This window comes from Coturnix japonica, chromosome 4 (genome assembly GCF_054131305.1).
Source record: "Coturnix japonica strain WE chromosome 4, WE-NBRP24, whole genome shotgun sequence".
NCBI classification, from domain to species: Eukaryota; Metazoa; Chordata; class Aves; order Galliformes; family Phasianidae; genus Coturnix; species Coturnix japonica.
The window spans coordinates 17,533,923-17,552,505 of record NC_140666.1 but is presented as its reverse complement, the minus strand read 5'-3'; the positions used below and the strand labels follow the sequence as shown (position 1 = coordinate 17,552,505).

Genomic DNA, 18,583 nt, shown 5'->3' with positions numbered 1-18,583 from the left:
TAGATATGAAATCTAAACAAAGCAAAACATAATATGAAAACACTGAGCATTTGGTGTCACTGGACTCAGTAATTCAAAGTAAAAAGGTTAAGAAAACATAGAACTCTGTAAGCATAATATCTAGCTAAACAATCTACAATACTTTTATTCTGTTAAAACATGTTGTAGTATAATGTCTAACTCTTCCATGATTTAAGAACATACACAACTATATGTTTAACTACATCTTGTTCAAGGAAGCTTGTGCATGCATTAAGATCTTTACTTACTTGTTGCAATCACATTTAAAACAATGATACTATCTAAATGTTCAGATCATTGCAGAGCACTGATAGAACTATAAACATCTTTTTGTGGGGTGAATTCTGCTTGAATGAGAGTTAAGAGGGAAAAGAAATAGAAATGCAAAAGGGACCCCTGGCAGCCATCTAGTCCAACACTCTCATACTGGCTTATAATGCCAAGATAACACTACAGGGACACTGAGCACTTTGAAGTATCCATTTAACTTACCCTGAGTTCCATTTTGTTCCATGGTTGTTTTTGCATGTTAATACTGTAAATTTTTGCTTTTCTTACTGCCCGCACATAAGCTTCATGGCCTTGCCTGAAGTATATGATCTTAAATGAGAATTTAAAAAAAAAAAGTTAATTTTACTGATAGTTTTTTTCCTGTACAGACTTTCAAAACTGAGATCATTACAAAGCATACAGATTTGTTTGAAAATGCACAAACAATTCTTCTTTCTATTCAGAAACTGCATGTGCATATAAAGGGACATAAGACAGCTACCTGTAAACATCTGCTTCCCTAAGTCAGCTATCTTGACCACAAGTCATTGAAAGCTAAATTTCATAGAGCCAACCAAAAGAAAAAAGTTCATCAGCCTAGATGGGAATTTAAAGACTGCTACAGTCGGCATTACCTCATCTCCCATTTGTGGCACAAATGGTGAGCGGCGGGGTATGGTATCCAAAATCCACTGTGGGGCCAGCCACTCTTCACTGGGTTCCCCTTCCATTGAAAGCAGACCGCTTGGTTTCTTAAATATATTAAATTTAGAGCAAAAGCTGCAATTACTGTGGCATAGTATACAAGACCAGATTATAAAGCACAATCTAAAGATAACTACAGAGGGCAAAATCAAACGCTGGAACCCTCCAAAAATCCAACTCACAGATGGTAAGAAACATTCATTATCAATAAAACAGAAGATTAAGATGTTCATAAATAAAGAGGCTATGTTTCTTTTAAAATACACTGCCGGTCTTCTTTAACAATTATTAGGAAAAACATAAACAATTTAAAAAAAGAAATGCATATTTATGAAGTAAAAAAGGCTCTCAAATTAAGAATGCCAACCTTTTTTCTAGGTTGTTTTAGTTTCCTTCGTTTTTGCTCCACTCCTTTTGTTCCCTTCACATTTTCATCTTCAGAACTACTACAGATTTTCCGAGCTGCCTGCCTTGTTTGTCTCTTTGGAGGCTGGAGATTAATTCCAGCATCCGCTGTCCAGTCAGAATATTCACTTGATGAATCACTGTAGATAACATAAAATTGTAAGAAAGAAAATAGCATTTCAGTTTTCACACAATGGAATGAAACGTCCAAACCTTCAACCTGTTTTTCTGGTTATGTGAAACAGGAGTCAGGATTAAGGCACATTTCCACTCTCTTAAAGAACAGTTAAGGAATATCTTAGCAGATTATTTTAACAATTGAAAAATCCTGGTGAATCTAAGAATTCTGTTCGGTACTTATTCTAAATACCTCACTGATTCATAGACTGCCTTTATAAGAAGTGACTTAATTGTGTGGAAAATAATCAGAAAATCTCTTGAAAGTACGTTTCCAATTGTAATACCCGCATAAAACATAGTATCTGTATTAGCTCATGTCCTTTTCAGTCATGAAAGCACAGCATTAAGAAAGAGACTGTGGAATTTGTACATATTAACAAGGGAAAAGTTAACTACTGAAACATACAGTGTAACAAAACTGTATCTTTGCAAGGTTTACTCAGTAACATTTCTTCCTGAACTTGCAATCATTGCACAATATCAAAGCAAACGTCCTACTTATCTTACTCAAATTACTTAATAAAGAGGCTAACAAATCTACCTGGAGCTGCTGTCACTTTGCCACGTTGCCACAGGATCATCCACAGATGCATCACTTGTGCCAGCTGTCTCATCTTCCTGTATTAAAACAAAAAGGTTTCACTCTGGGACAAAGTTTTACATGTACCATTTTTATTTACAAGTTATACAGTCTGCTTTACTTGAGGAAAGCACTGTAGCTAAGGACTAATTTAAATAATTTCACAATTTCTTTCTTTATCTTATTATTATGCTAGATACTTATGTAATTACTGGTGAGAATTTTAACAGTACTTGCACCATAGAATGAATTCTTATTTAAGTGCTTGATTAATAAATTTTGGCATCACCTGTCCTTATAGCTATTCTGTATGTTCAGTGCATTTACAATACTCAGTCTCTCTTTACTTTGCATGTAACTCTACTGAGAAATAGTTAAACATAATCTGGTATATTTTAAGTTCTTCTATTGTCAGTATCAATGATTAATACCAACATCTCTTTCAACAACAGTCTGCAGACATAGATGAAATTTAAGTACTGAATCTGACCTAGAATATACACTACATGTATACATATATATATATAAATATATACTACATTTGGGAGGAATTGCATGACACATCAGACCTCTGAGGAGCTGTCTGACTCTTCCCTTGCACGTGAGTTTTGACTTGCTCCTTGCTGACTGTGCTCAATTGTAGAGCGGGTCTGGTATGCATGCTGGCGTTTGCGCTGGTTCCTTCTCAAAGATCTTCCACTTCCTGGCTGGTAATCATTCTTTAATCACATGAGAGGGGAGACAAAAAGAAAACGAGTACATATTCAGTAGTGAATTATGGAGTTAAAAGACGTCTTTTTAAAGTGACTATAAATTCTATCCCATCTACAAGTGCCAACCAGGAAACCTTGATTTAGAATTGACAAGACATCTTTTACAGACTCATGGTTGCTCACCCGTTGTAAGGTATGGGATGGCTTTCTCTTCTTTTCAACAGTGTATAAACCGATTTCAATTTCACCTTTGGCAGCTCGACATTCTTCCTGGACCCTAATTATACACAGGAAACATCCATTTTATTCACTAAATCGTTATATACTCAATAATCTCTCTATAAATTAAAATACTTCTGTGTCTCTTGCTACAAGAAATCTGGGCACAGCTCCTCCTAACAGCATTCATGTATATTTCACTCCAAGGAAACTGAAATGTATTACAATTAATGTGGGGTTTGCTTTTAAACAAAGCTTCAGAAAGACAGAAGAATCAGAAGATTGAAATTAAAATGGAAAAATGTATATTTTGAAACACTGAAAACAGATTTAATTGAAAGGAGAAAGAATTACTATTCTTAAACCTTAAGCAGAAGCTACCACTATTCCAATTCTACTATGTGAATTTTCAAACAAATCCCCAAAAAACTGAAATTATTTCTGAAAAATCATTTTTTAAAACCCACATGAGGTGTATGGAAGAACCACTAAACATCATACAATTTAATCTTCTTTTCCTGTCTCATTTGGCTTCTTACTTGCTGATGCCTGGAGGAAGCTCATTCACCACCACTCTTCTGCTCCATGCCATAAGATCTCTCTCTGTTGCCATCTGACTTCGGGGAGCGTTGTGATGCATTTGCCGGACCCCTTCAATCTGACCACTTCTCCGGAGACCAACATTTGGTGGAGATGCAATTTCCAAGGCTGGACTTCGAAGAGCTGAGGGGGTAAAAAGATTTTTCTTCACTTCTATGAGCAATCAATAAAACCCAGAATTTAAAGCTTAATGATTGTAAAACATCTTTTTGAAATGCTAATTAGATGTCAGGTTGCTTTGTCTTTTGATTCAGATGAAGGTTTTTACATATTGACTGCAGACTACTGCAGATGCATTTGGTTCTGTAGTATCACTGTGGCTTGCAACACCTTAGAGATCTCTGTGGCAAGCAGAAAACACAACTATGTCACTGCCTTAATTTATCTCATTACTTGGGAAAGCATCAACAATTCCTACATGCCTAAATATGGCTAACAGCATGAAAAAGAATTGAATTTACACAATTGAATCTCCACAAACTGAATCTCCACAGAGATATTCAGCTATTAAAATATAAATCACTTCATATACATTCTAACTGATTCACACAAATGGGTCAGTTCATGTGGGAAAAAACACTGACAGTGCCAGTACTGCAAAGTAACTAAACTCATTTCTACTCTCTCAGGCATGGAAATTCCCTCTCACACAAACACAGGGGTATCTGTACATATTTTGCCAATACAACTAAGGACTGGGATTACACATTAGCCTATCATAAGAAGCAGAAAGGACTTCCTGTGAATTGAAGCTGCCTGCTAAGCAACATTCATGGCAACACCAATTCAGATCAAAGTGAAAGTGTATTTAATGCAGTTTCCAGTAATATTTTTCTTGTTCCTTCTTGCATTTAAGCTCCATATCTATCAATTTAAGATGTGCCAGGAATTTCTAATACAAAAGTAAAATCATTTAACCTAAAATTAATCTATTAGTGATGTATATATTTTCAATGACTTGCAGCACAAGTCCATTGCATCTGCTCTGTTATGACAACTGCACTCAGTCAGCTGCTTCACAGTCAGCTGTTCATATCCGACTGAGTTTGCTTTAAATTTTTCATCACTTTGCATATTAAAAATACAGTCACAATAGCAGAACACTCACCAGGAGAACAACCTCAAGCTTCCTCGGGAAACACTAAGACAGAGCAGACATGTTTATTTTATAAACACTGATGCTCAGCTTTAGCATTTGTGCTGCACAAGGAAGCCATTAGCCTGTCACAACAATGTATTCCACTGGCATTCTCTAATTACATACTGTTAACTTGACATTATTCAGTTAGAAAGTATCATCTCCATAGTGATTAAGGGACATCGAGATAATATAGGGAACTTTATTTTTAGAAGTGGTTTATAATGGAATTAACACATTAACAGTTGTAATTAATCAGATAATGCCCAGTTAGTAAGGTGATTGGCTGCATCTTCCACATTTAACTCCTTTGACAGCATTAGCAAGTGCCCCAGATAGCTTAGTAATATGCGAAAGAACAAAAGAAAGTGTCCTCAAAGACAAAGTCCTAAAACACAAACTTGAACACATATCGATTAGTATCTCACTGCTCTTTACCTAAAGAAATGATAGAGGTAAAGAGGGGAAACTTACCTCCATTAACAGAGTGAGATCTATTCAGTGGAGGGTTTGGAAGAGTTTCTCCTTCATTAATTAGTCTCAGATCCTGTTCCCTCTGTAGCTCTCTGATCATCCCATCAAGGATACTCTCATCTTGGTCATTAGTTTGCTGCCCAATGACTTGTTCAACTACTTCACCATCACCTTAACAAGAACAGGGTCACAACTGCTTACAAAATGCTTAATTTCTGATTTACAAACACTATAGAAACAAACAAATTTTAAGTTGTGCTGTCTGCCCTGTGGATTTTTATCTGATTCCAACCCATCTTTCTGCTCTTAGAATGGAAGCAAAGCTTAGAAGATCATCTACAAGAAAAACCTACATCTACAGACTTGCACACAAAATAAAAATAAGCACTTGGAAATATCAGAAAGAAATTGTACTTCAGTAGGTAACAGTGGAATACCTCTATCAGAGATCAGTATTTTGCAGAGCCTGTCTTATTTTCCTGCTTCTTCCTTACTGACATACATAGTCACATCAAGACCAACCGGACAATAGATTAAACATGCTGCCATAAATGTACTTAGAGGTCCACAGATTTTGGAATACTGCAGTCTCCTTGTCTTATCTCCAATCTAGTTAATCCCATATGCTTCCTTTATGCCACGAAGGTACCCCATTTGTTCTTCTACCTCTAGACTGATTTTAAACCACTTGTTTCAGAAGAAACTAAATTAATCTTTACAGTACCATCCTGCTGAACCGGTGCTCAATACTGTGCAATATATGTATTATGCACAAGATTTAGACAGTGTACCATTAGCTACATAACCCAGCTGAGGAATAAGTTGTTCATCCTTGCAGTTTTCTCTCCCTGGTACCAGCCGCTGGAATCTTGTGGGATGAGGATTTCCATCAACATCCACCAGAAATGGAGGAGGCATAAGATGTGGAGCCTGTTGAGTCTGTTCATCCAAAACATAGTTATTTGCATCACGGATCAGTGGTCGGTAATCTGTATGGAAGAACATCTGATCTGGAATCTGCAAGAAAAGCAATTTAGTAAATAAATAAACAGCCATTTGCAGCTGTCGTGAAGCTTTGGAATGGCTCCCATACCTACATACCACAACTCCTACACTTAGAATCAGCAGATGAAATGTTATGACAGAGAACAGACGCCTACCACAACTGTGTTTTATTATCAAGACTTGATGCAAATATTCAATAGTAAATTATGCCAAGGTGAATTGAAAGAAAACTTCTTGTTCCCTTGTCTAGAGATTCTCATCTAAATCTTTTTTTTTTTTTTTTTTTTTAATTTAGATAAACAATAACTGCTCCCTTATTAAATAAGTATTTAGTCCAGGGCATGGGGGAGACAACAAACTAACACAACTACTCCTAAGACAAAATGAGGCCAAGAGAGATGAGCTTAAAATTCACTTAACTCACCTTTTCATAATATTTACTGCATCCAAAGCCAAATAGCAGCAGATGTCCATGAGAGTCTGTGCAGGCAAAATGCTGTCCATCTGGTGAGAACTTGCAATCAAAAACAGCTCCATGGCCTTGGCCCTCAATCTGTATAGAAACAGAGCATCCCTTTCAAAACCATGTATTCTCTATGGAAAGAATATTTCAGCTGTACTTCATCAAGTACTATATCCTAATTCTTTGAACACTCAACTCACTCAATACTTGCTTTTACTTTTCTACTCAACTATTTAGTCAAATTACTTCTTTGCCCTGAAGTTTCAATGCTACTTTTAATGTATGTTCTGAAACAAGAAATCTAGATTTATTTTAGTGGAAGATACAGAGCAAGCCAGTGGCAAAGAACTCATACATGTATTAGCTTCATACCAGCATGTTTCACAGCCTCAGGTGCCAGGAAGCTAGCTCAGGTACTGAAGCAGCGCAGCTACATTTGCTCAGCAGTGGAATCAGACCAACAGACCTGACACTGCATGGATTAAGATAGATGCCACACAAGACAACCATACTGTTTCCCAGACCACAGCACTGTATTACAACACAGAAACCTACAGGTTTTCATTGCTCTACCATGAGAATGATTACTATCTTTCGCACATACGTAACTATCTAAATGGATAATATTCTGATGTAGCATATCCCATGGAAGACTTGCTGCTACACTTAAAACACACAGTAAACATATTTGGGTGTTGTTTTCTGAAGAGGTGTTTTTCTGTTCAATATGCAGGAACTTTCCACCCATTTTGTTGTAACACTGCTCATAGAAAGTCCATGATGAAATGTACTCTTGCCTCAAGTCCAGTTTTAAGCATATGTAAAAAAACAAAACTCCTTCCCTGATTATTCTTACCATATTAAAGTAATTACGAATTTTTGTTCCTTTGTCTATATCCCAAATGAAAATATTTCCATCGTGACCCGCAGACAGTACAATCCTTTGGTCAAATGGATGGGCCTCCAGAACGAACACTTCATCATCATGACCCTACATTAAAAGCAGGGTAAAAAAAGAAAGTCATGTTTCTCCACATAATATCTCTGAATATGCCAATATTTAGTGTGAGGGTATATAAAACAGCTCATTTTATTAGATCTTAGACTAGAACTGCATCTGTACTTAGCTGACATTTTGTCAGAGGCTTGGTGTTATCACACTTGCTGCTTCAGACTGTAGCTCAGCACAGAAGGAGAGGGGAAAGTAAGCAAAAATCAGTATCAAGGACAGCTGCAGCCCTCTAGTCAGGGCAGAAGCTGTGGCCTCCAAATAGGCTCCCCTGTCAGCCAGCAATCAGCAGGATCTAGCAGCACTTTGGTCATCAGCTCCTTTCCACATGATACACATCCTCCCAAAAAGCACAAGACAGTCGGCATATTTCAGGATAAAACATTGCTTACCAGGAGGCATGAGGTTGCTGCTCAGCCTCAAATCACTTTTAGAGTTCATTTATAACAATTAGGGATTATTCACTTGAACTTTACTCACAGATAAGCTATGAAGAAGCTGCCCTGTGGATGAGTTCCACACTTTGAGAAGGAAATTGTTGACTGCAGTGATGACAGTGGCATCATATCTATCCCAAGCCACCATTGTAACCTTCAGTTTAGTCACCTTGTCCTCCCCAGATGCTACATTGTTTCTAAGAAAATTCATAATTTAAAGAAGAAATAAATCAGTAAGTGCATGCAGAAACATTTAACAGCACTAAATCAATGTGAAGTTAGGGAGAGCATGGCCACCACTGGCTAAGGAGAAGGAAGGGAAGCTTCTGCAGTAGCAAAAGCTAGATACAGAAAATACTCAGTACCATTAAGATTTATAGTTCACTCTCCTTAAAAAGAACAAGTTTCCCTCCTGTTCTTCAATAACCATCCTCACCTACCATAACTCCTTTCATTTCTATTAAGTCTTTTTCTACAAGACATTTTTTCTTATCGGTCATCAACACAAAGAACACAACTCATCTCTTACCTGAAAGCTTAGGGAAAAATGCAACGTTAATAACTGCTGTGGATATGCATTTATATATTACAAGAAATTCTGCAAAGCAACTCAGGTCTTGGATTAAAATAAGAAATCTAAAAGTGTGTTTAGACAGAAAAGAAGGTTGTTATGGAAAAGAACCAGCGTCAAACCTCTCATCAACCTTCTGCCTACTGCTATTTGTCCTCAAGTGAGTAAAATAAGCATTAGTGGCCTACATTTGTTTATCTGAATAGTAGCTGAAATCACAAAATAAACTGTCTGTTATTTGTAATGATGGCTGCGTAATACTATAAACTGCCAAATGTCCATATTTACATTCATATTACATATTGTGCTTTTTCTTAATGTTTTAAACTCAATTAACTCATTATAACTTTAACTCTATCTCATAGTACAAAAATAAAACAGTATACATGCCATAAAATGAATACTAATGACCGGAGGAAAATAAGACAATAACAACCAGAACTTTTCTGAGAGGTGAGAGAAAACAAGAGATGTTTTGAACACATCTATACATATGTTTATTTGAAAAACATACGGGTCTGCGCAGGATCAACAAGGCTTTACTACAACTCTCTTTCCATGAAATGAACTCTATCTGACATTCTTACCTCATCAATAAAACATTAAGTATTCCCCAACCACTAGAATCAGGAACATATCAATTAATATTTTCTTCAGGGGGCTTATTAACAGATAGGGCCATGGCATTTTCAATACAGCACAAACATGCATTTATAGTTAACTTAATTCTAAGTAAAGAGTTTTAAATTCCATGGAAAATTTTGTTTTTATATAAACAATGGTAAGCAGTGTGCTTTGCTTAGTTTTCTTTACCCCGTCATTTTAGTTGCCATATCCAGGACTACACTCTTCCATTCTTGCTGATGATAGTGCCATACTCTTGCTGTTCCATCTCTGCTTCCACTGACAAATCTTAAACTATGGGGTGGAGGTAAGAAACAAAAACAAAGAAATGAATCATGAAATTCTGAATAAGCATTAAGTCACTGCTGCTTCTGGTCTAATACCCAAATGCCCTTCTAACATTCTCACTGTCTGGTAGCTTCACTATGGAGCTTTCTATCCTCACCAGCAGCATTGCTCAGGGCATACTAAATCCTGTGTTAAGACTGTTAAGGAGTTTGGCAGAGGACTGTGATTCCCTCTGCAACAAATATACACACAGGTTCATGTATACAAGTAAAATACTTGGAGATGCATACTTGCATGCATACTCTTGCCTTACTCTTTAAATGCCCACAAACAGGCACGTTTAATCTGTCATAAAATCTCCATGAACTACTACCACAGAATAAAAAGCAGCTACAAAATTTGGCAAGCCAAGAGCCCACGTGTTCAAGTCAGTACAGAAGCTAGAATGTATTTAATACTTTTTCAACACTTATTCTTTATATTGTTTGCGCATCTCTGATCTAGAGAATATAATTAAAAGACAGTGAGGTTACAATTTTCATATCAGATTTTGTACAGCAGAAAACAGTTTATATCTCACAACACTAATTACATTTGTTTATAGCTAGCAGATGGCCTTGGAATGACTTCAATGTCGTAATTCATACAAGCTGCACATTCCCTTTTTCATGACATCAGCAAATCCCTTGAGCAGTTCATCATGGAAGCAAAGAAAAAGAAATGACATGCCAAGAGTCTAGCATAAATTATAATACATTAACTTAGGGAAAAGGTGAAGACAGAGAAGGGAAATACCCATGCTGAACAAAAGTAGTAGCCCTGCCTGTGAAGCTGAACACAAAACTATACCTTAAAGCTTTCACCATCAATATTACAGAAGTCATTTTTGTTGAGAATTTTTACAAAAGCTCCTTGAATAACATGTTTTCCCAGGAAAGCTGACTCCTTTAATAATGTATTACATTTACATACAGAAACAATGATTGTTTCACCTTTTCACATGCCTTGACCTGGAATTCTTCATCATCACGAAAAGAGTGTTTAAATACACCCATGACAAGTTTTCCTGCTTTATTTATTATTTTTTTAATATAAAGTAAAACCACGGTCATAACTTTTCCATTTAACACATAATATTCAGCAACTACATGACTTAATACCCTCAGTGGGACTTGTGCTCTCACATTCCTTGGAAGGAACTGTTCGTACAGTTATATCGGTACATTCCCATATAATTTTCCATGACAAAGGTTTCTGAGTACAGGTGCAGTTGCTCTGGCAAAGGCACTGCTTTGCTTGGATGGCTCCTGCATGCACAAATCCCTTAAACCTTCTGCCAAGCAAAATAAGGAAAATGAGCAAAAGCTGGCATAAAAACATTTACATTAGGATGTTGGTCACTAATCATAGCTTGTCACACTGCATTCCAATACAGCTGTGCTGCAGAAGCTTGACACACAGATATGCCTATAGGAACCTCTCATCGTGGGCATCCTGACTGCAGCTCCTACAGAAGCAACAGCATCCTGACTTAATGCGTGCTCAAAAACCAAAAGCTGTGAAGGTGGGAACAGTTTGTTTAATAAATATTAGGACTACAAGATTACAGTAGTCACATCTAAACTAATTAGCTGGAAATTCATGCATTTGCCTAAAGATTCACATTTTTGCAGACATGTTGTCAGACAGAAGCAAACTTCTATAAATAATAAAGCAGACCAATAAACTTGCCCACGAGACCCAAAGGCCTTTATATCCCATTGAAAAGCTGCTCTACATATAACACAGTTCTGAAGTTCATTTCTTAATTACGCACAATAGATACTCAGCTGCCCAGTACTTAACAAGCCTACCTGTGAGGTGAGACACAGGAAGGATACAAAATTTGGTTTCCTATTTACTTGGTTTAAGGAGAAAAAAAAAACAACAGCACCAAGAAAAGCCCAGTCACAGAACATTTTTCTTGCTACAGCAGAAGACAGCAAGACTAAGCTTGTGGATATGGTACACATCTTCCACTACACTTTACATAATTTGCCTAAGATTAATCAGAGCCCATGTGTAGTCTTCCTGTTGCACTGAGTTAACTTTGAAAGTTGCTTATAAAACTAAATACCATAATGTCAATGGAAAACTCCCAGGGAGGCCACTCACCTGTCTCCATTGTTACAGAACTGGACTGCGACAACTTTATCCTAAATGAGGGGAGAAAAAATAGTAGTAAGTGCTTAGTAAGATGAAACACTCATCCAAAAAGATCTTATTGTTGAACTGCTATTTGGCAAATTACACCTTCCTATGCATTTCCTGTAATACACTATCATACAATTTCAAGAAAAGTCACATCCCCTGTTAAAAATTCCCCAAGCAGGCATTTTGTGTCAGACACTGGATAAGAAAAATCTCAAAGAGGCAGTGAATCCACAGCCTTCCAGAAGGAGCTGAGAGATGCAAAGGATGTCTAGCTCAGCCTCCCCAATACCTGCATATTTAGGAGGAAGAAGCTGCAGCAGCTCTGCTCGTACCTGAACACAGTCTTCCTGCAATGTGTGACAAGGCAAACCTTGCCTGGGGACCCTGTACCTTTAACACTCCACTGTTAATCAGAGTAAGGTACTACTGGCATCCCCAAGGCCTGGTAGGTATTGCACTCCATACAGTGGTAAATGAAGGACTTACCAGCAAGCAGAAGAAGTCTGCAATTTTTTAGGTAGGACATTAAAACAGTTCAAAATATTTTGTCCCACAACAATGGGAAAGGCAAACAAACGTTGGTTTTATTTCCACTTCTTAATTGTTGAGAAACTAGCATTAAATTTTAGACATTTGCTTAAAGTCGTTATTTTATTTCCCTTAATACTTGTATTGGCTGTTTGTACTAGGTAGTCTTTGCTCCAACAAATGTCCCCAAGTCCAGACAACAAGTGTCCAGCTCAGGACTCTTTCAGGGATAGGCAAACAGCAGTCCGAGGTACTGAGCAGAACTCCAAAAAATCAAAGGAATTTCAGTTTATTCCAATGCTGATGTGCTGAATACAGAAGTCAAGTTCTTCCCGGACAGCAAAACATTTGCTAGATTTACTGACTTGAAGCTCTGAGGCATAAACACAGGATTCATGACTCCCACTGAAGTTCAGTTAATCAATTTAGTCCACAGCCCTAATGCACAGAATATTATTAAAGTGTGCAGCTGGGCTATTACAGTATAAAGATAAATGCTCCAAGCTCTTCATCATTGAGAAGCCTATCAGTGCTGTTATAAGTTGGTCTTTCTGATATATTGTTTACCACAAACACAACAAAAAACACTATCATCCTATGTTCTTAGTAACAATTAAGAAGTGAAGACAGATTTGACATTATTTTAGTAACTACTCTTTATCAGATTTCAGTAAAAACAAGACATTCAATAGTTTTAATAGAAACCATCAAGACTCAGAAACCTGGAAACTAGCACTGAAGGTTATTATACAGATATACAGAATATATTCAATTTTAATGAGAATCCTTCTGCATCACCTGAGAAAGGATACTGTTAAGTTTTCCTTGCATTCTAAACGATCCAGTCTGATGCCATACTCCAAAACCAGAATTACTCTGAAATCTTTTTTATTACATGGTTTTCAGCCACAAATCAAGTTACATATTCAAGAATAAATTTAATAGGAATAATAATGTCTTGCATGAAAACTGTTTTAATTCCCCACCCCATCACAGACTCTCTTTGGGATGAAATGAAATCACCCAGTCCCTCCATTTCCTGGAATAAAGGTTTTCTCGGGGGGGGGGGGGGGGGGGAGGGAGGGGGTATGAGGGTGGTGATGAAATAAAATACATGAAATATTTTGAACACGTCTCGGGCTTCAGGGGTATTTTAAAATAAGTATACTACAAATTTCAAGGCATTAAAATACCACAGTATTGAGAGCCAAACAAACTCTAAAGACAGAAACAAAGTATTACACTATTACAGTGTATACAAAGCCTAAGTTCTTGAAATAAGGCACAGAAGGGAGGAAAAGGAAGATTTCCTTTCTGATTTGTCTCTTACCGTGTGAGATTCCAACTCAGCCATTTTCTCTGGAGACTCTGAGCCCAAATAATATATTCTTATCACGTGGTCAGTACTACCTGTTGCAATGAACATGCCACCTAAGACAGACAGTGGTTTTGGTGAAAAGTAAAGTCACCCAAGGAACAACTAACTTCAATTACTACTTTATTGCCAAAGAAGCGGTTTTAAAGAAGTTTTAAACCAAAAATCTCAATGTGATACAAACACACGTCCTAAAAAAATGTCAACTCTGACAACTTTTGCTTTAACTTGTAATTTTTCAGACTATATCAACTTTAACATAGCAATGAGGTCTGCAACATTTTACAGCTGTGACCAAAGAAAGATAAAATTGCAAGTTACAGCACTCATCAACTAATTCTGCTGCTTTCCCCCATAACTTCTGGAATTACCACAGTGCTCTCAGTCAGCCTATGCAGAACAATAGAAAGGGAATATCCTCACTGGTCAAACCAAGTATGGATGCACATCTATTTGAAGTGCATTAGAGAAATTATTGCTGAACTGGGAGTGAGTGATTATTTTCTTGCAATGTTTGTTTGCACTGTTAATGTTATTGCAGAAAAAAAGTGGGTGCTTGTGTAGGTTACGGCACTGAAATGGTTTTAATGATTTCAGGACTCCAGATCTTAAAAAAGGATCATGTTAAGGGTTGCATGGTTCTAGAATAGTTCTCAACTTGAGGTAACAAAAATTAATAAGAAATTACACAATTCTGCTTGTAAGAATCACTAGAGCTGTAACAAAGGATGCCATTGAAGCAGATATTTTCATACACACACAAGAGAACATAAGGACTTACAAATCACTCAGTAGATTATTCTATATTTCACTGTTCAGTACTAAATAGATTACTGAATAGCTGCTCACTAATGAGACAGCTCTGCACCCTTCTGCACTCCCAGGCTGGTCTGGCCTCCACGGTTCTGTTAAGCAGCAGCATGTGCAGCCTGGGCAGCCAGGGGGAAAGAGGGAGGGCAGAAGTGCCCTGAAGAAAACACTGTGAATTACTGAAGCCCAAAGAAGTCTCTAAGTAAGGAGAACCGATTCTTCTAGAATACAGCCAGACCTGGAATTGGCAAAAGAGCCATCTCTAAACAGAAGCCACCTGTCTGGAAGATTTCAAGAACTTTCTATTGAAAATCTCTAGTGAAAGACTTCTTTCTGAGGTGGTAAAGACAATTAAGCCAAATTTAAAACAAAGAAACAAGCACACACACACACACAAGAAAAACAAAAAAGTAGCTTGAAACAGACAATCTGCATGAAGAGATTCGAACAATCACAGTTTGACAGTGCTGTGATTAACTGAAAAAGGCTTAGATATCATTTGAATTTATAAAAAAGTAATAGCCTTGTCACCCACCAAAGGAATTATACTTTCCAACTACCTGATATTGCATACGTACCAGAACTGAAAGATGAACAAGATATCTGAACACCAGGCCTGGACCTCTCCGCAAATTTCACAGGGCGATCCCTACATGTGACATAACAGCATTTTTACTCTTTATTACTTTATTCCGGCACTGCAACTCGGCTGGTAATGTCACCACGTTCATCCTGAAACTCTTTGTTTCATAATTCATACTTTATTTTGATAGAGCTTATTTTCATTTGTTTATTAATAAACCCACCATTTTCTAAATTGAAAACAGTTAATTATATTAACCAACTTAAATCTATTTAAAATAGAAGTTGGCAAGCCATTTGTACAACAGGATTTATTTTCTATTAGGTGTGGGTTTGATGACATTTATAGACCCGTGTTCTTCTGATCAAAAGCAACAAAATACCTGTGCTTGTACATTTCACACAAGGATGTGGTCCTAAACACAAAAGCATTAAGTTCTTCCACAGCACTGCCTAGCAAAGCACAAAGGAAAAAATATCTTCCACTCTGCACTGTAATGCCATGGACTCTGCAACGCGTGTAAGAAAGTGTTCTCTGCCTCACACGCTGGTGTTATGTATGGCAGTCACACCATAGTCATCCAGCAGCAAGTATATAGCAGAACACATCCCCAAGGAACTTGTTCATTGAGAAAGAACATGCCCATAATTATCCCAGCATTCCTCTCCACTTTAAAATTCCAAATAAATTTGTCCTTTTTTCAAAATAACAATAATCTGAACAGGCTTACTTAAACTTCATGGTGTTAGCATGCCACTGCCAGAAACAGATTGTTCCATCAGCACCAGTAGAAGTGAGGTATCGTGTTGTGCCTTTTCTTGCTGGAGAGAACTGAAAATAAAGTTTTGAATTCAATCAGCTAATTTCATTCTCCCCCTTACATGCTACAAGTTTGCAAATGAATATTGACAAGAATCTTTTTCATTTGCATGTTAACTTTCTCTTCAGGATTACGGAGAGCAGGAACAAGCACAAAAATAGAAAACGAACTTCCATAAAAATAAAGCCAAGAAAATAGAAACAAAAATAAATACATTTCGACTAGCAAGTCTATTTTTGCCATAGAAAATTTAACTCTGAAAGGAAACAAGCTTAGTTCCTCTGACAAGGGCAACAAGATGAAAGAATACCACTGTAATTCTCTATGTGCATGAGATTTTCCTGTTTTTTTTCAAACAGTCACAATGGAAAGAGAACTTTTATTCCCATTTGCTAATCTACATTTATCAGCACCATTTTATTTCAACAGCTTATGAAGAAGTGTTATTCCTTACCTGTATGGAAGTAATGGAAGCGGAATGGCCCTGCAGGACTGCAACCGGGGCACAGGTTCGAAGACACCACACTCTGACAATCTTATCACAACTGCCTGCTGCAAGCAGCGTGTTCTCATAGTTCACAGCCATGTCAGAGATCTCAGCTGAGTGTCCCCGCAGCGTTGAGAGCAGGCGCCCATCATCTGTGGCCCAGATTTTGACCAAGCAGTCATCTGACCCCTAATGCCAAAAAAAATTCCAAAGATTATATAAAATAATACACACATTATGTGTCCATGATTCACATGCGAGCTGTGGATGAACAAGTATCTGAAGCACCTCGTGATCATGAGCTGCCAGATGAACAACTTCAGGGAGATTCCATACAGACACATCTGAGTTTGGGAATCATTTTGTGATGGCAGGAATTGAGATGTTTGTAAAACAGAAGATGCTGTTTTGATAGGTACTAATATACACTGCGAAGATAACACCTCTGAATACCTTCAGTAGTAACCAAATTTCAGATGAGATGTTTAATTATGTATTTCTAACAGGCATGCTTATCTGCGTCAGCAGGATCAGTCCAATTCTAAACGTAAGGTGACTATAAGGCTGGAGGGAGCTCTGAGGAAAATGAGAACTTAAGCACATGAGGCATCTCAAAACCTCTAACAGGTCCTGAGAGCTGCCAGTCAGCTGCACCATGAGGTTTAATTTTTGTTAATGGAAGAAAGTTGGGCCGCTAAAAGAGAGCTCATGGATATCACACGCAACTGAGAGAATTGAGTTTGGGACAGGATACCAGTAACACTAAACATAATGCCAACACCATTTGACTTTCAATTACATTTTATTAGCTGCACATAAGTTCACAGACAAACCAGTTTCAGTACTTCATAAAACTGTAGACGAGAAAGATTTTTTTTTTTACGGTACAGATAAAAATGGAAAGGCCCTCACTGTGATTCGGAGTAATTACCATAACAATATCTCTGACCAATACATAATTAGTGAGAAAGCTAGCAAAAAAAAACAAAGATAACAATTAGCCTTGCAGGTAAACTGTGCTAGATAGTTATCAATAAGAGACAAGGGCAAAGAAAAGCCAAGACAGGGATTAGCATTCACTGTTTAAAAATGCATTATTAGTTATTAATGTTAAAAATCTGCTGTTTTTTAAATACATACAACAAAAACGAAGCACAGTGTCATAGAAATGTATGGTATATATAATGGAAAATTGAAAATTCATATATTCATATGAATATATACCGACATTCTATGAATTCTATAAAATACATTTAGCAGAGGTGTAAATTGCAGATGAAGTAATGAGGCTCGCTCTTTGTCACCAGGTTTTTACTGAAATGTAAGAGGACTGCCAGGATTTCCAAGGTTAACAAAGGTAAAATGTAGTTTAAAAAAAGATGTATTAAGATTGAACTCAGCAAGCAGCACACACAGTAATTACAAAGTCCAGAATAATTCAGGTGCCATTCAGCAAGTCGATTAACCAATAAAAATGAGCACTCATTGCAAGTGAGAGCTACAAGATCTGGACTGGAACGGCTCTTCTGGAAGGGTTGGCAAGTAGATAGCTGTAGATAGCTGTTTCATTCTACCAGAGCCAGAAGCAATTTTAAAACATCAAGTCAAGTAAAAAGTGAAAACTAACAATGAAAAAGATGGATTTTCATATCTATCAATTTTTTTTCTCCCCTTCTTTTTCTGGATGCTGTTTCTCCATCTCCATTAGCAACAGAGGCTTGTTAAGGGACTCAAAAAAGAAGAAAACCAAACAAAGCACAGTAATCTTCAAAGAAAAGTAGAATTATTAGGCTTACTGTAAAAATTCTTCTCCCACTGCGATCAAAGGCTATACAGTAAACAGAAGATAGATGCCCCAATATCCTCTTGTGCATCTTCATCTGTTGGTAGGTGGATGTTGGGAACAAGTGGCTGAAACGTCCACATCCAGTTAATTGCCGTGCAGAAAGGATGTTTACTGGAAGAAAAAAAAAGTAATAATAAAAATTAAGACCTGAATTTTGCATCTAGAACTCAGAGTAAACAAATACTGTGTCAGTATAAGGTTTGATAACAACTATTATCATCTATAAATCTGAACCTCTG

The 18,583-nt window shown here is 37.1% G+C and overlaps 1 protein-coding gene across 9 annotated transcripts in view; it reads right to left on the bottom strand.

Moving 5' to 3' along the window:
• BRWD3 (bromodomain and WD repeat domain containing 3) overlaps nucleotides 1–18,583 on the bottom strand; it is a 50,852-nt gene that overhangs the window by 15,273 nt on the left and 16,996 nt on the right. For all 9 annotated transcript variants that reach the window (XR_014945177.1, XM_085544641.1, XM_015860503.3 and 6 more), the window contains 19 exons: nucleotides 18,295–18,455; nucleotides 16,466–16,687; nucleotides 15,922–16,022; nucleotides 15,187–15,257; nucleotides 13,754–13,854; nucleotides 11,857–11,897; nucleotides 9,604–9,708; nucleotides 8,263–8,416; nucleotides 7,630–7,764; nucleotides 6,735–6,863; nucleotides 6,097–6,322; nucleotides 5,306–5,476; nucleotides 3,633–3,816; nucleotides 3,058–3,151; nucleotides 2,731–2,880; nucleotides 2,123–2,199; nucleotides 1,364–1,541; nucleotides 927–1,043; nucleotides 514–621 (listed from right to left, as the gene is read on the bottom strand). Coding sequence is in view for 8 of the 9 variants with exons in the window: in XM_085544641.1 (XP_085400767.1) it covers nucleotides 514–621; nucleotides 927–1,043; nucleotides 1,364–1,541; nucleotides 2,123–2,199; nucleotides 2,731–2,880; nucleotides 3,058–3,151; nucleotides 3,633–3,816; nucleotides 5,306–5,476; nucleotides 6,097–6,322; nucleotides 6,735–6,863; nucleotides 7,630–7,764; nucleotides 8,263–8,416; nucleotides 9,604–9,708; nucleotides 11,857–11,897; nucleotides 13,754–13,854; nucleotides 15,187–15,257; nucleotides 15,922–16,022; nucleotides 16,466–16,687; nucleotides 18,295–18,455 (2,525 nt within the window). In the remaining variant the exon portion in view is untranslated. The remainder of the gene's footprint in view (nucleotides 1–513; nucleotides 622–926; nucleotides 1,044–1,363; nucleotides 1,542–2,122; nucleotides 2,200–2,730; nucleotides 2,881–3,057; nucleotides 3,152–3,632; nucleotides 3,817–5,305; nucleotides 5,477–6,096; nucleotides 6,323–6,734; nucleotides 6,864–7,629; nucleotides 7,765–8,262; nucleotides 8,417–9,603; nucleotides 9,709–11,856; nucleotides 11,898–13,753; nucleotides 13,855–15,186; nucleotides 15,258–15,921; nucleotides 16,023–16,465; nucleotides 16,688–18,294; nucleotides 18,456–18,583) is intronic.